Genomic DNA, 17,940 nt, shown 5'->3' on the forward strand with positions numbered 1-17,940 from the left:
GGATTCGAACCCGCGACCCTCAGATTGTGAGTCGAGCGCCTTATCCACCTGGCCATGCCGGGCCGAGATGGCTGTTGTTGTTAGTTCTTGTTATTCTAGCGCAAAGCTAAACGATGGACTATCTACTTTGTCCACTGCATGGAATCAAACCCCGGATTTTAGCTTTGTAACTCCGTACTTTTCGCTAGCCCACCAGGGGCCAACAGAACATGGTAATAAAAGATAATCGTGATATTAATTAGCATGCTAAATCTGCTTGATTCAAAGAACTTAGCATCTTGATAATTTTTTTTCTTTGAAAGTTAGTTAATCGTTAAGAAAAAACAACTTTGAACAAGGCACAGGAATAGTTTTATACCCAGCCTTTTTATCGTTCTCAAACTAAACCTTCGTGGTGCTATTTAATTTTAAAATTTTCTGATCTATCCTATTCAAAAATTCTAAATCTGTAAAAGAATGAGTGATTTTATAAAAATATTAGAAGCATTTTAACTACAATTTTAGAAGAAGAGATTGTTGATAGTTTAATATTTTTCTGGTCTTAACAATTTAGTTGAAATAACATTATGTTCGTTGATGTATCTCATGAAAAGAATTACAATACATTTGAAACAACATTTTATCGATAGTAGTGACTGCTTTAGCTGTTAGGGAGAGTTAATGTTACTAGTTAGGTTAAGTGCACTCATTGAACAATCAACAGTTAATAATTCATTGGCCTGATCTGTGCTTTAACGCTGTGAAGAAAATTAGATGGAATTAAAGAGGTCAATATTCGTAGGCGAATGAAACATGGTCAATTTTGACACCAGGAAAATCGTGAAAAACACATAAAAATCTAAAACTGTCTATACCACTGTTTGGGACTTGCAAGAAGGTATCTTTGTATCAAATCCCACGTGATTTGATCGACATACACATAAATAGTTCACGAAAATCTCAAATTGTGATTTTTCGCTGAAAAATTGAGCAAAAGACCAAAATTCCAAAATTGTCTATATCTCTGTTTGGGACTTGTAAAATACATCTTTGTACAAAATCTCATGTAAATGGGTTGAAATACGGCGGAGTAATTGTCAAAAGACAATTTTGTTTTTTGTAGCATCTTAACCGCCTCTCCCCCCTATAATTACTAAAAAATGGGCCAGTCCACAATTTTTGTATGTGAATGTGTCAGACCTGTAAAAAAGTATCTTTGTACCAAATCCAGTGTAAACTGGTCAAAATACGACCGAGTAATTGACCAAAAATGCCCAAATTACGTATTTTTTATGAGTTCTAAAAGTCTCAAAATGAAAAAAAATATACCTTTTTGTACGTCATTGTGTTGGGTACATGAAAAATTGTATTTGTGCCAATTTTCATCTTGATTGCTGTAAATATTACCGTACAGGAGTCCAAAATATACATTTTTGGGTTGTTTTACCTTTGATCCCATAAAATCCTTAAAAGCACTACATAATGAAAAAATTAAAAAAGCGTCTGGGCATATTGGAAAAAGTCAATCCATCGAGAAATGAAGGAATGGTGGTCAATTGAAAAGTACCCTGAAGACGAAGAAACAATAGAAAAACAGTATGTCTATAAGCGAAGACATAATTAATATACTAAAGTTGGGATGATGAAAATAGTTGAATCGATGAACAAGTGATATCTGTGATGGAATAGTTTAATAACAAGACTTAAAGTAGTATACTTTTCAGAAAATGATTTACACAATGTACAATAGATGGCGCTACAATGGAACATTCTTGTTATTTTTACACGAAAAAACAACAACAATGAATGGATTCATTAAAACCGCAAATAATAACCATGACGTGGTCTTTATTAAATCACGAGTTTTTAAAAAATGTCTATACTTAATTTTAGAGAGATAATTAATGCGATCAGTACATAAATTAAAAATAGCTTAAAATATAAAGAAAGATCTGATTTGAGTTGGTTTTCCATTTCTTTCTTCCTCTCGACGATTTCTTTAAAAGGGTACAATTAATCATATTTTTCTTTGTATTTGTATTTCCAGTGTTCATTATGTAATAAAAATATAGACTAAGTTTACCATGTAATCTGGAATAATTAACATTAATAATTATTCCCTTTCTTATAGCGTCCCCTGGTGGATTAATTGTATAAACTTGGGGTTTTCTGCAACTAATATTAGGTGTTCTTTTCTCGTGGTGAAAACAAACCATATATCCCATTATGTAGCTTTATGCTAAACTAACAGACTTGTTATACAAATATTTTTCCAGCTACAAATGTTTTCGACCTCTTGTCATCAAAATTTTCTGAAGTCTTTTATTGGCTTTTTTATTTCGCTGCAAAGATTATCTAGTTGTTGATTTAATCTTCGCGCGTGACTTTTAAGAATCGCGTTTCCATCAATGCACATTTTTACCGTTGAAATATAACTGTAAAGTCCCATATATTTAATAGTACAGTCAGATGCATGACCTGAAGCTATTAAAGTGCATATTTTAAATAAAAAAGCTAGATTTAGTTTCAATTGGTTGTAGAGTTAATAACAAATGAAAAATATATCAAATGTGTATATATATTGTATATATTGTACTTGAGTCCTCATTAAATTGCTATCTCACTGATATTCTAACATATACTAATAATTTACCAAAGTGATATACTAGAGGGAAAGCAATTAGTCAACACCACCCACTGCCAACTCGTTGTCTATTCTAATCGAATAGTGGTTTTATCCTCTTATAACGCACACACGACCCCAACAATCCGGTACGCTAACCATTGGTTCGTGCTCGGCCCACTACAGTATGGACATGAGGGGTTAACTTTTTATACCACTTTCTCGGAATACGAACCTAATGTTAATATCGTAACATGCAAAGAAAATGTCCAAATATATTTGTAGTAATTAGCATGGTCATTCTTAAAACGTATACGTTATACAACCAGTTATCCACAGTGCATTAGCAAACTGATTTTTACTTACAGTACAGTTATTTTTTTCCAATCGAATTAGAAAGCAATCTAGACTGAAACGTTGCCTTGCTAACAGCAACTTCTGGATACAGTTTAAGATTAACCAACTCAGTTTAATTAACTTTTTTATGTAATTATTTCTAATCGCTATGAGTCGTATTTCAATGAGATAAAAGTGAACTAATTATTATAACATGAAAGTATCGTATCCAGCGTAAAAAGTCAAAGTTTGAATTATTCGAAACATAATTAAACATCATTTAATTAATGACATATTCTCAAACATGTTTAGTAACCTGAAGACACAGCTTATTATAGCTAAGTTTGATCCTAGATGTTGTTAAATTGTGATTCATTAATCCGTTGGTTTTAGTCAATGTACAATTATAGATAATTCAAGTTGTTGAACTACTGTGTTTTCAATAGCAAATTACATATAAGATAAAAATATCCAAAAAATTTTTCCTTCTCTGTGGTACAGTTGGAGTATTTGTGGTTATATTATTATTCTTTTCAGAAGCCTTAACCCCCGGAGGCTCAGCAGTATGTCTGAGGGCTTATAACGCTAAAAATCTGGTTGCGATACCCGTTGTATGCAGAGCACAGATAGCCCATTGTGTAGCTTTATCCTCAAAAATAAATAAACCTTTCAGATTTCATTCAGTATAATATACACGAAAATATCAAATTTATCTACTTTTGTCTCAAATTCGGTGAAGTATTAGGTAGATAGAAACGTGAAGACACATTTTATGGTAGCTAAGTTTGATCCTAGATATCGTTAACCAAGAGACAAATTACAACAGATTTGAGATTCTCAGGCTACGTTGCTTTCTGCAAAGAGTATTAAGTTAGGTCCGCTTTAGAACGGGAGGATCGGTACGATAGATTACGAAGTCATACCAGAGACTACAGTTAGTCTATGGTAACTAAACTGACTGAGTTTAAGCAAAGAAATAAAAAGAATGGATAAGATGTGTACTACAACATGAAAAAATATTTACCACCAAGAAAAAAAAAGAAAAAGCAATGTACATACTTGCTTTCTGGATGCTGGACTTTAGACTCTCACTGAACTCGTGAATTGTTCAACTGGTTTTTCCCATTAAAACGTTGTCCCGTCAACCAACTCATTTGAGATCTTGAGTTGAGGTGGTTAAATCCAACTTTTCTGACTTAACGGAAAACATCATCTTTACCTATAGCGACTAGTTTTACCCTCTTGACAGGTCATTGTCATTCAACTTAGAGGAGGCCATAACTTTTAAATATCATCTATCCTTCCAGTGAGGGACACTGCTGTAGTTTACGTTCAGGATTATAGCAGCATCCTCCTGTGGCTACATCAAGTATTATCTTTAGAAAACAACAAAGGAACAAAGGCAACGAAAAGAAAATCATTTTTCGATCTTCTGGACCATGTATTGAAAAACTGAATAGATTCAGAATAAGCAAAAACTTTTGAAAATTTTTACATTTAAGTAAGAAGACTAAAAATACGTGGTATGCCTGCATACCACAAGAATACCGTATATGGTAGTTGAGCTTGCTCTTAGTTTTATTTTAATCTGCTTTCAAATTACATACACAATAACAACGCATATATATTAGCTTAATTTCCTCTTAGTTTTGTTGTTAACCTTGTAAGAAATGCTGTGCTTAATGGCATTTGTGGTAACTTGATGTAGTGACAGATTACATACAGATTGATATATTATGGTAATATATAGTTTTATCTTTAACGTTTTTCCAGATTATTTACATATATTATGTGTGCTAACCAGTCTATGGTACATTTGTTGTAGTAAACACATTTGATCTTGATGTGGTGACAGATTGCGCATAGAATAACATATACCATGGTAACAGTTGATACCTAGTTTTATCTTCAACTTTATGATAGATTACTTATAGATGTTGTATGTTCTGACCATTCCAAGGTATGTTTATTGTAGTAAACACATTCGATATTGATGTGGTGACAGATTGCGTATAGAATAACATATACCATGGTAACAGTTGATACCTAGTTTTATCTTCAACTTTATGATAGATTACTTATAGATGTTGTATGTTCTGACCATTCCAAGGTATGTTTATTGTAGTAAACACATTCGATATTGATGTGGTAACAGATTACATGCATATTGACATACATATGGAGTATTTTGTTAACCAAAACTTTCCTGCTGGTGATCGTCAACTTTCAAATGTGTAGCTGAAAATAAATTCATGAACATGATATCGTACAACGTTTAATTTCTAAGAAAGACATTTTCAAATGTAAACATAAACAATAAATAGAAACCGTTAGTTATAAAGAACCTTCCCATATTACTTGAAAGGTGATATTATTCCTTTGAAATAAGTATAGGGAGGAACCTTTGTATGCATTCATTTTGTTTGTAGTTGTTTAATTAGTGTTTCCTATTTAGTTTTACTGTTATGCATGCCTTTTTACGTATTTAGGAACTTAATGTCTTTCATAGGCACACAACTTTTGTTTCGTTTTATGTCAGTTCAAAAACGGAGTTGATTTTGGGCAGACAGCGATCATCAAATCCGTGGCTTGGGTTTACGAGCCATATATCATTCCAAGCCAGTGGCTTCAGGCCTAAAGTTTACAAAATTTTAGTCCATACTAGAAACACTTAACAAAAAACATGTTTAACCTTTGTTAAATGTTTTCACTAATCCAATTTTCTACGAATCAATAAATACTTTTTCATTCATAGCAACTTGGACAGCTTCCAACTCATCACTCTCATATTCCTCCATTAATTGACAGCTTCCAACTCATCACTCTCATATTCCTCCATTAATTGACAGCTTCCAACTCATCACTCTCATATTCCTCCATTAATTTTCGTGTGGTTGCTAAGATGCATTTGTAAATAGGGTCACGTTTAAGCTGGTGATAAAATGTTAATGTTCTTGGAATATTTTCCTTATAGTTGTAGAAATGTATTTCGAAACGTGTAACTATAAAAATCTTTAGGAAAAATAATTAGATGAAATTTACCTTAATCTTTTCTTTACCTCACTAATGTTTTCGTTTTTATCATTAAACGACGCAAAAATTACTAATGAGTATTAATCTCATAATTGAAAACTAGCGCTTAACTTATATATTCATTTTTTAATTTCACATAAACAACTCAAGTGTTACACATTAAACCTAGAATTTTAAGTCTAGTTTTGTATTAATTAGCACTGTATTAAGCAATAACAAATTTAAATTAATTGTTGACCATGTATGAACATGCAAGAACCGACGAAATCACGCGACTCGGGGAGCATATTATAAGACGTAATAAAAAGTCCAACTGCTTTTTCTAATAATTTGTTTTCGTTATAGTAAAATCACAAATTCTGTTTTGCAAATATGTTACTGTAGCGTGGTATTAAAATACACGCAACTGTAACATCAACTGTACTCGTAAAGATTAAAATGCTAATCTCATTTTTGTGCTACATAAGCACTATTTAACGCTAATAAATCAGTATTCACATACACAAGTCAATCACACTGCTGTACATTTATATTAGACACACACGAACGTTAGGACTATATTTTCACACACAGTATTGCATTGGATAAGTTACATATCGATATAACTTTATATTAGGTTTTAAAAAGTTATGCCTTTCTTCATTTTCACTTTCAGATAAAATATAAATATAACGATATACTTCTGCAGGGTCCCAGAAAATGTTCTGTTTCAAGAGTAAATAAAACCAAAGTTTAGAGTAACAATTATTGCTTTTGAAATTCATATGTCATGCTGTGTTGTAGTCTACAAAGTGCATAATTCTTCTCGTGATTCATGGTACGCGCACGTTTTACAGCCGTTACAACAGTACAAATGGGAATGTTAAGCGTCCCTTACGTGACGTCATTTTAGTGTATACTGACTGGTTGACAGACAACATACTACTGAGTGGTGTGAGTGGTTAAAATAGACGACTCCACCAGGCGGCATTCGGTCCCCTTTCGGGAAAACAAGTTGAATTCTAGGGTCACTATGAACAAGACAGAAGCGAACAAATGATATGAATCAATAGGTACACTTGGTTTAACAGAAGTTACATATTTTTTATTCTTTTTAATTACATTACAAAGAACTACTGTAATGATTCCAGCCAAGTCAGAAGAATGAAGTAACACTGCCATTAATCTATACACAGGACAAAACATTTGGCCAGATCTGGGACATTGCCACAATTATTCCAAATATTCTTTTTGAAATAAATGAAGGTAAACTGTGCAACAACTGATTCTGTTAGAAAATGTGGTGACATTTTGAAAGATCTTCAGGTCAGGTCTGATTGATGTAGGTAGTGAGAGGATTTTTATACTTTGTTAGAAGATCGCGGAATCCGTGCTGTGTTTACTTCAACACGAATGCTCTGCCTAAACCTCTCATAAAAAAACAACAACAAAAAACACTACACTTATGTTTCTGAACAAAGCTAATCACACTAATAACAGCAGCTTCATATCTGTTTTAGATGAAAAGAAATATGTGGTCCACAGAGCTGTGCGTAGCGCGTGCTAGATAGCACTCGCTGCTATGTTTCTAGAAGTGACTAAGTGGATCTGCAGCGATGGCTTGTTGGCTATTCGTGACGTAATGCTACGTAATATATATAAAGCGTTCTTAGTATTTGTTTTTGTTTATAATATTGTTAAATTTAATATTTACTCTTTATACGTTCAGTTTAATCTTACATTAATTTAGAAGGTTTATTAATTAATTTTTATATAAACATTTACTTTAGAAGTACTGTCAAATGTTTTATTAAATTCTTGAGCTGGACAGTTCTAACAGAAACTTATCTTGGTTAACACGATTCAATGGATAAAACAAGTTATTCGTATGAACCAGCTAGTTTATATTTAATGTTGGATAATTAGTTAAGCAAATCCCAGATATATATATTATTTCAAACGTGATTTATATATATATTACTATTAATAAAATAATGAGTAATATATATTTATACTATTATATATATATTATTATAATTATATATTTATTATAAGATAGAAAAGTATTATATAATTTCATATGTTGCATTTTGTATAATATATTGTATATGAATATATTTAAACTGCATGTTGCTTACAAAAAAACAATCAAACGTGTTACGTAAGGAAGTTGCTGCCGTGGACTTGTTGCGCCAGGATTGAATTTTTTCTCTACTGCAACCAGACGTCATTTCTCCTTATTTCCGCCAAAGCAACATTTAGCGCTAGGTTGCGTCGCCATGTACATTAGCTAATGTCATAAAATGGAATCTAGTAAAAAACGACGTTTCTATTACAGAAGCTTTTAACAGTGAGTGTAATCGGGAAAGCAGCCATATATAAAAGACTATTTTGAATTTGTTGAAAGTGAAAGTGAATCCTAATTCCAAAGTGTTTTGTTGCAGTTTAAGTTGTGTTTGCCCTAAAAGAAAATTTACAGTGCCGTTTAGAACTCACTCTTTAATCTAAAGAAACACATTAGTTCTAGACATTCACATAAACTCAAGGATCTTGAATCATGCATCAAGAGAGGAATGAAGGTAAACAGGTGTCAAGCAATCGGTCAGTTGAAGCAGCAGAGACAGGGAGGATCATACTTCTAGTTGAGAAAAATTGGGAAAAATTAAGCAGAACAGTCAATTCAGCCATCACCGTGATTGCCGATCCGATGCTCGAAACAGAGCCTGGTGCTACCTTTTAAACTACAACTTAACGATTTCTGTTTTGGGAGACAGCCTAGACGTTTGTATAACGTTTTAGACGTTTGTGTAACGTTTTAGAAGCTTGTGATCCTGTCAGTAGCGTAGTGAACAAACTAACAAACGCGACACATGATCTGAAACAGACAACTCGGAAACATATAAATTTGTCATATGGCAGAAAATCCAAGGTTAACTTAAGAAGATAGAACATACTGTTTAATCATGTTCTACCTACTCCACATTTGCCCCCACAGTGACCCTTGGTAAGTCTCTCGACTTACAGTGTTCAAAAATCGGGTTTTGATACATTTGGTGATCACAGTAAATATCCCATTGCATTTGTGATTTATTTTATTTTTCTGTTATATACTTCCTATTTTAAATGTTTATATAATTCCTCAAAATTTGAGTAGGGTTTACCGAATTGTGGCATTTGTTTACAAGAGACCTGTTGGGATGATAATTTTATAAAACCTTACTACATTAAACTAAAACAATCGCTGTTATTTATAAAACATAGTACTTTATTGTGCCACAGTGGGCAAAATTCTTCTAGAGGATAAACTGTGGATTGATCCATTTCTGATAATTGTGCCTTTAATCCAGTGGCAGAAACTGGGGTTGGGTTGCTTTTGACAACTTTAATAATATTTTGAAGTCGCTCTGAACCAGCCATATTTTGCAATGATTTTATGAGGAAAGAGGAGGAATGAATCCTCTTATTAGAAACTCTGTAAAGAGAAATCAAATTATCACCAAAGAAGCAGAAGTATAAAACTATTTACTGATTTGATAGCATCTGGAAGAAATATTAAATGTGTAACACACGATTATGGATACACCTAAGTAAGTCATATTCAAATATGGCGAAATTCATCTAGATTTCACTGCTTGTGAGATTGATGTTCATTCACCATCACTATCTTTTAAGATATATATATAAAAGTAATTGCCATTGGAGATGATAAAATATCTAATATGTATGGTTTAGTTTTTCAGTTGTTTTATATATATTCTGTTTTATATAAATAATAGTCTCGACTAATTGCATCATTACTTTCTATTCTAGATTATTTTTTAGTTTAAAACAAGTTTCTCTTTTAGTTAGAGGTTTCAAATGAGAACTGGTTTTGGAAAGTTGAAAAGTGTAAATATGTTTATCTAACCACTCATTTTTACATTCATTAAACTTGTAGGTGCTTTAATACATGCGCAACTGCATTGAATGCAAAAACTTTAAACATTTTGTTTGAAATATTTTTATCAACATAGTTTTTCTTTTCAGTCTTACAAATAGAACATATTTTCGTTATCAACTCTCTTTATTTCAATACAAACAAACAAGCGCTGTACAATCATGTACACAAAAACAAGTTGGCTTTCTTATATAGTGAAGGAATTAAGAAGAAAACTGCCCCATCTTTCAACATTTCCTACTTCATTTTTAACAGAGACGATTGCACAACAAAGAAAGGGAGACGATGTAATGGAGAGATTAAAAATGTAAATCTCTTTCTCTCTTTTAAGAAATATCAAAAATAGAAAGAAATTAAGCTAATTCTGACAGACTAAACTGGTTATTACACACCTTCGTATATAAAAGCAATGTACCAAGTCTATATTTGTATTTCTTCACTTAATGAACTAAACAGAATAAGAAAAAGTTGCAGCACAAATACATCAAAAGTGTTCACTATCAATATGGAAAAAGTTTCAGCTAAAAATACTTGTTGACTGTTGTTATTTATGAAAGTTTTAAAATATTTAGAAAAATTGAGTAACACTCTGCATGGGCTAAATTTGTGCAGAAAACAATGTATGAATAAAAAAAAATTACGAGTAAGGATAGTACATTTTTAAGTTAAAAACTTCTCTTGAGATAATCTCTGGTCCACAAAGCTCTAAGAAGAGGAACTTTATGTTCTAGAATTACTAAAAATACTACGTTTATTGGCACAAGGACAAGGCTGCATAGAATGGCTTATACCCACTTACAACAAAGAAGTCACTTAGTTTTCGTAAGGAAAGTCAGATAATTCCTATATAATCTTCATACATAAATGTTCACTTCAAACTACTATTACTCATGAACATCTTTTGTTCCTCAGCTAATTTGACAGCATCAATTGTGTATCTGGTGTACACTAGTATCCTAGACGTCTTCTTTCTTTCAATATGTACATTACTTCTTCCTGTTGCAAGTCCATCAACAATGAGTCATACTTGCGTACCATATTCTTGCAACAGAGAGGAATATCAAAGTCTACAATCTATTACAGCCCATGTACAACAAAGTCCAAGATCTATTACAGCGCTTGTACAACAAAGTCCAAGATCTGTTACAGCTCTTGTACACTGATGTGGCACATATACATTTTACAGTCTCAATAACTTAAATGATTCAGAGCCAAGGTCCTGCATCCCTTTCTATAACAAGAGCAGCATCATTACGATCCATGACTCGAAAGAAATTCATCAGATCAGTTAAAGCTGTAGCCTCTCTGTGTCTTGCTTCCCAAAGATCAAGAATGTGCTCAGTTGGGCTTGTTTTAGTTGCAAAGTAATTGATGTACCTAAAAATAGAGAAATAGATGGAGTTAGTATCAAAAATAATCTTATGTTTGACTAATTCTAACAAACAAACTCAGATCTTTCATTCTCTTTAGGTATATTTTAGCCCACCATTTATTGTATTGAAATATAGTTTTATTAATTAAATACAATGCAACTACTCATTTTCCTTACTATAAAATTTCTGTTTATGTATATTTCCTAGTAATACATTTTGATGTGTTTTCAGTATTATTGTAAAGATATTTTTAAGCTTAATAGAGACATATTCAACAATTAGATAAAATCTTGAGCACAGAAAGTTATGTTGAATTACACTCGTAGTTTGAAAAATTTCAATATTTACTTTCTAACTTGCTTTTCAAAATCTAGAAGCAATCTACACTTGAGCAGCATTATGTATAAACTGCAGTTCCCAGATGCATTTCTTCCAGAATAACCCAATGTCGATTTGGAAACTGAAATGTCAGCTTTCCAATAACTACCAGCAGGATTGTATTCTCAGTTGCCTTCACAAATTTAGTACCCTCTGTATTTAGCTGCTTGAATAAAACTCTTAAGTCATGTTAAGTATTTTGTTCAGTTTAAAAGTGAGAGTACAGGAAAGGGCTTTTATAATAATTCAAAGACAGGAATAATGATTTTACACATAAATGCTTGAAATTTTTGAAAGATTTGGAGGTGGGGAGATAAATTGGGTTAGAATTTTGGGCAAATTGTCCATTTAAAGTCTGATTTTTAGAAAGTTGAGATAAGAAATGATGACTCAAATATACTGTAAGTCACAGTAATATTTACAACCCAAGATAGACTCGATATTCATTAGGTGAAGAAGTCCCTAAATCACTGTTGCAATCTTTAAATCTTAGATATATTCATTATTTGTCAAACACAGAAGTTCCTTCCTGTAAAATGGGTCATCAACTAACATGTTGTGCTGTTGAGGGAGTTCATGTACACAAAAAAAAAAAATCATTTTTTTTCTATTTTGTCATGAGAAGGGAAAATATCACTAAATAAGTACATTTATAGGTAAAGCAAAAGGAAATAATCTCCGATGGATGCCACACCTTAATTGTAAAAAAATGAAACAATTACATGATTAATAAACTACACTGCTAGCTTTTTTGCAATATTCCAGTTCCATTCACTGGAAATAAAATTTGCTAAATGTTTTTCCCACTTTGAAGAATTTCATCCATGTGTTGTTTTATTGAATTTTTTGGACATGTTAACTTAACAACATATTTCAAGGTTATACGTAAAACCACTTTACCTATCTACACCCAGTTCTTGGGCAAGTCTTCGCCAATCATTTCCCTTAGTTGTTGGAGGATCAAGATAGGCACAAAGTTGCTTACGTACTTCTGAAGACAGCCTAAAAAACAGATTATGTACATGAGATGGATTAAGATAATGTGAAATCTTTCAATTTGCTTCAAGGTTTACTCACTGTTTATACAGGGAGAGTTCATGAATTTGCAAAAAGCATTATTAGTGTAGCTTTTGCAACTAGCATGCATCTTAAATATAAAAAAACACTAATGAACTACTACAACGACCCATATCTGATGATTTGTCAAAGCCTTTTAAGCCTAAACACACAGCTGAAACATCAGTTATTTCTGGCAAGCCAATTTTTAAATGATAACTCAACCCTCAGAACTATTACTCAATGTATCACTTAAAACAATTAGATGTTATTAGTGTATATGCATGTTAATTAGAACAACACTCTCAAGAAATTGTTGGTAATGTCAAGACATGTTACATATCTTAATTATAACAGCACTCTCTGTAGGCTGTTACTAATAATATATATACAAGTTAATTGAAATAACACTTTCTGGAAGCTGTTGCTAAATTTGCCACACTATTCACATAATTGGAAAAAAGTCTGTGGAGCCTGTTCCTAATGTCATCACACTTACATATGTCAATTAAAACAATAGTCTTTGGACACTGTTGCTAATTTCAATAAACTCACCTGAACCCCTCTGCTGGAGGATCAATTGTCACTACACAGCTGTTTCCCATTCCTGAAGTTATGGTTGATCCCAAAGGAACAGATAGGTTCACTGCTGGGCTTGGTGGTGGTTTCTGAGTAAACATAACTCTGTTTAATTGCATATGCACACAAACTGTATTTTGCACATAACTAATAAATATTAGACGTTGGTCTGGGTATTCATCTGTAAATGATCACCTAAGACTTATTCGTTACAGTATTTTACATCTAATATTAGCATCAGCTCAGAGAAATGTGTGAATTAACAAAAAAAACAAAAAACAATTCCATGATGTTTCAAAGGAGCAATTTAATCTTCAACTTTTTATTTCCATCTATATTAGCACATGGTTTAGAAATACGTGAATATGTTAAAACACTATGCAAAAGTCGTTCTAATATAAAAACTACTTAAAATGTTTGACATTCATTATAAAATTACCAACAGTTGACAAATCAATGAAGATAAGAAATGAAAAATTGCACCTCTCGTAGGTCAGTGTTGATGCGAAGAATCTGCCGATGGGCTTGAATCCCTCGTTGATATACAAGGACGTGAAAGCGAATAGTCTGTAGGGAGCGGTCAACATGTTCAAGAGTGAAAGAACAGTGAAGATGGTTTTGTGTTGTACTCCAAACGTGTTGGAATGGTATTTCCTGGACATAGAAAGAGAATTTAGTAGGGAATAACTCTGTTAAGTGAAACTTAGCTCTTCAAATACCTTAGTTAAAGACTCTCTCCCTCTCACTCATTCATACACACATACCTATAATAAATAAATAAATAAATATATATACACACACACACATACACCAAAAATAAACGTTGATTAAGACTAGAAAATTATACCTGACATTTCAAAAATTGTTATTCCATTAGTTTTTAGTGCATTTCAAATGCCCTATTTGTAAGAAAACATGAAAAAGTACACAAGTAGGAACAAAGTGGTCACATACATGTACGATACAATATTGGAAACAGTGAATAAAATGTACAAAAAAATGCAAAAATTATGGAAATGTTCCCCCAATATTGTATACAAATAAAATTCACCAGAATACAATCATGCATTGATAGTTTACGCCATGAGTGGCTGTCATCCAACCAGTCAGACAGTACCACACCAGCATAATGGCTATAAAAGTACAGACAAATACATTAATCCCAACAATAGTATATTGATTGCACTCATGGTATCACAGTCTATAGTGAAGCATGCTGGACGACAAATATAAAGTGTAGGCTGCATCTCACTGCTCTTAAATACGGGCAAATTCTCATCCATAATGTCATTCCTGTTTGGTAGAATCATCTTCGAGGAAGACAATGATCCAAAGCATGTAGCATTTGTGATGAAAGGATATATAGAATCAAAAACCAAAAAGGGGGGTCAAACAAACACTCATAGCCATGGTTGGTTTGCACAATGTCTTTACATCTATATCATAAAGGCTTACATGTGAGTGTGTACTCACTTGATGACTTAAGGCAGAGTGGTCATAGAAGTGTTTTATTATTTGCCTGTTAGTTATAATAAGACTATTTATTATTACTTGTAATTGTTATTGTAGATTTTTAGCAGCTCTTTTTGTAGAAATTATAACATAATGGGTTTCTTTGTTGTTAAGCGCAAAGCTGCATAATGGACTATATTTGCTGTTCCCACCACAGGTATCAAAACCCTGTTTTCACAGTTATAGGTAATCTGACTTATTGCTGGGCCATTGGGGAGGGAGGGCAAACCTACTGAAGACTGAGGAAGTTACATGGTAACGAAACAACTTGGCTGAACTATAGAGAGTAATACAGTACACCTGGAACAGTATTTCACAATCGTACATTGGTAAACTTAAGGTATCATAAAAACCAAGGTGTACTGATCTGTTTAAAGCAAATACAAAATACTAGAGAGTTGTACAGTTTGTTTGCTTTTCTTTTATATTTTCTGTTATAATGGATTGACCACATATTTGCAATTACTCATTATTTTTCACTTCTATACCATCTATATGTTTCAAATATTTTTTTCCAATACTGTAATTTAAGCCCTAAGACAGAAGAATTCTGAAATTCTGTTGAAATTTTTCAGTAAAGCTCTGCTATCTATGTAAGGAAGTTGGCACCCATTTTTACCTTTGTTTCATCATGAATACACTGCCTAATTCATCAATTAAATAATGCTGTGGTTGCCAAAAATACTTAAGAAGTCAAATAAGGTTATTATTGAACATAATTTCTTTTTGAAAAAGTGTACTAGCAAAAACCTGAGGCTACTGGTTAGTCAGATAAGCTCAAAGATGAATTTATTCTAAAACTTGCAAAGTCATCAGTCGGGAAGATCATACTTGAAAATTGTTTTTGGAGGCATATCTCTACAGGTTTTCTCATATTAAACAGCATACGTTATTGCAAAATCTATTCTTTTGTATTTTGTCATAAAAAAAATAATTGTTTCCAATAAAACGATTCATATTTCCAAAAACTGTTTCTCAGTGTATCAAATAAAAATTTAGACAAAAGTTTAATATTCTACACCTACTTAAACTACTTCTCACCTGGTAGTTGGCTCCAGGCTTGCAACGCCACCCTGGCCCAATATCCTCTAAACATAAACACAGATTCGAGCCTCCATCTTGAAATGGCATTGATTTTGGGTTATCAATCAGTTTTCCTCCTAATTTCTTCTCTAGTTGAATCACACCCTAATCAATACCATAATTTTTAAATAAAAGAAATATAAACACTTCAGTGGATTTAAGATGATATATTTAAGCAAAAAATTACATAACACTAAAATGTTACAAGGTTTTCATGTAGATGCTGAAAATAACTGTAAGTCATGTATGGTCACAACACATCAGTTTGGACATTAATACTGTCACAGAAAATAATAGTACTGTTGAAATTAATTTTTTACAGCTACTCAAAAAAATACTTAACACAAACAGTTTCCAAGTTCAAATTAGGATTACTACATTTTATACAATTGCAATATTAAACTATACTCTAAGAACTTATAAGTGAAAGCAAAAAAGAATATATCAAACACACTAAACCTGCCCTATCCAATGCTGACAGGATTTTTCATCCAATACCAAGTCTCATCGGGCCAGCTGGGGCACAACAGAAATCATAATGGCATTATTTGTATCATCAGTTGCATGAACAACAATTGTTATGGTGTGAACTAGGTGAAGTACATGTTGTTTATGTATGTCTACACTTACATGAAACAACTGTTATGATGTGAACTAAATTAAGTACATGTTGTTTATGTATGTCTACACTTACATGAAACAATTGTTGTGGTACTTAACCTAGTTCACAAATGTTGTTTATGTATGTCTACACTTACACGAAACAATTGTTGTGGTGTGAACTAGGTTAAGTAAATGTTGTTTATGTATGTCTACACTTACACGAAACAATTGTTATGATGTAAACTAAATTAAGTACATGTTGTTTATGTATGTCTATACTTAAATGAAACAATTGATATGTAAATATTTTTTATGACAATTGAAGTTTAGCTGATAAATGAATTATTTTTACATAGTTTTCCATCACCTCTTTCAAACCTAAAAAAAAATTATGTGGTCCATATTCTAAATCTATGATTGTTACAAGCACATACTTTCTATAATACTTGAAAATGTAAACTATTGTAGAAAGTTTGAAAAAAAGGATATTCAAGAGAGTAGAGTTTACAGCTGTTCTTTCTTAACACTTAAAATTATTTATATTTATGGAATGGCACTAGGAATAGTTTAGAAATGTGACTGTTTTGCAACAAATTACATGTTTTTCTGATACTTCTATTCACTTTTATGACTTCAACAAGTCCAAATAATCTATCCATCTTAAAAATATTTTGGTGGAAGCCTCATATAACATAACATAATATTTTGGGGCAACATAAGACCTATTGGTCTAGTTTGGCTATTCCATCCTCAAAACTAAATTAAAATGATTAATAAAAATAAACTACCAAAATTTTAAACCCAGCCCTTTTCATTCATATACTTATCAAGTTTTTTCTTAAACTCACTTAAATTTACTGCCTCTACAACATCTGAAGTCAACCCATTCCAAAGGCCAACCACCCTGTTAGAAAAATAAATAAAACTGTCTTAGCTGAAAATGATTCATACCTTGCCAAAATTTATATTTGTGTTCCCTATTCCTACTGGTAAATATAAAAAGATGATACATCAGCCTCTCATTGTATGACAACCCCACCATCCCAGGCACCATTCTAGTAACCCTTCTCTGAACCCTTTCCAACAATTCAATGCCCTTCCTAAGGTAAGGAGCCCAAGACTGAACACAATATTCTAAATGTGGCCTAACCAATGACCTGTACAATGAAAGTATAACCTCTTTAGACTTGTATTCAATATTTCTATAGATACAACCTAATATCCTACTTGCCCTACCACTAGCAACAGCACACTGCTTGTATGATTTTAGAGAATGATCAACTATTACATCAATATCCCTTTCCTTCATAACACTATTAAGATTATTCCCATCCAGATTATACTTATAATTCAAATTATGATAACCCACATGCAATATTTTGCATTTATTATAATTAAAACCCATCTCCCATTTATTTGCCCAACTAAATGATCTAAATCCTTTTGTAAATTAGCAGCATGCTCTTCAC

The 17,940-nt window shown here is 32.2% G+C and overlaps 1 protein-coding gene across 4 annotated transcripts in view; it reads right to left on the minus strand.

The window, feature by feature from the left end:
• Window positions 1–9,978: 9,978 nt before the first annotated feature.
• Window positions 9,979–17,940, minus strand: part of LOC106478381 (netrin receptor UNC5C-like) — a 214,411-nt gene continuing 206,449 nt past the window's right edge. For all 4 annotated transcript variants that reach the window (XM_022381976.1, XM_022381974.1, XM_022381973.1 and 1 more), the window contains 5 exons: window positions 15,827–15,973; window positions 13,757–13,927; window positions 13,250–13,362; window positions 12,539–12,640; window positions 9,979–11,264 (listed from right to left, as the gene is read on the minus strand). In XM_022381976.1, the coding sequence (XP_022237684.1) occupies window positions 11,093–11,264; window positions 12,539–12,640; window positions 13,250–13,362; window positions 13,757–13,927; window positions 15,827–15,973 (705 nt within the window). In that variant the 3' untranslated portion in view covers window positions 9,979–11,092. The remainder of the gene's footprint in view (window positions 11,265–12,538; window positions 12,641–13,249; window positions 13,363–13,756; window positions 13,928–15,826; window positions 15,974–17,940) is intronic.

Source organism: Limulus polyphemus, unplaced genomic scaffold, assembly GCF_000517525.1.
Source record: "Limulus polyphemus unplaced genomic scaffold, Limulus_polyphemus-2.1.2 Scaffold206, whole genome shotgun sequence".
Taxonomy (NCBI): domain Eukaryota; kingdom Metazoa; phylum Arthropoda; class Merostomata; order Xiphosura; family Limulidae; genus Limulus; species Limulus polyphemus.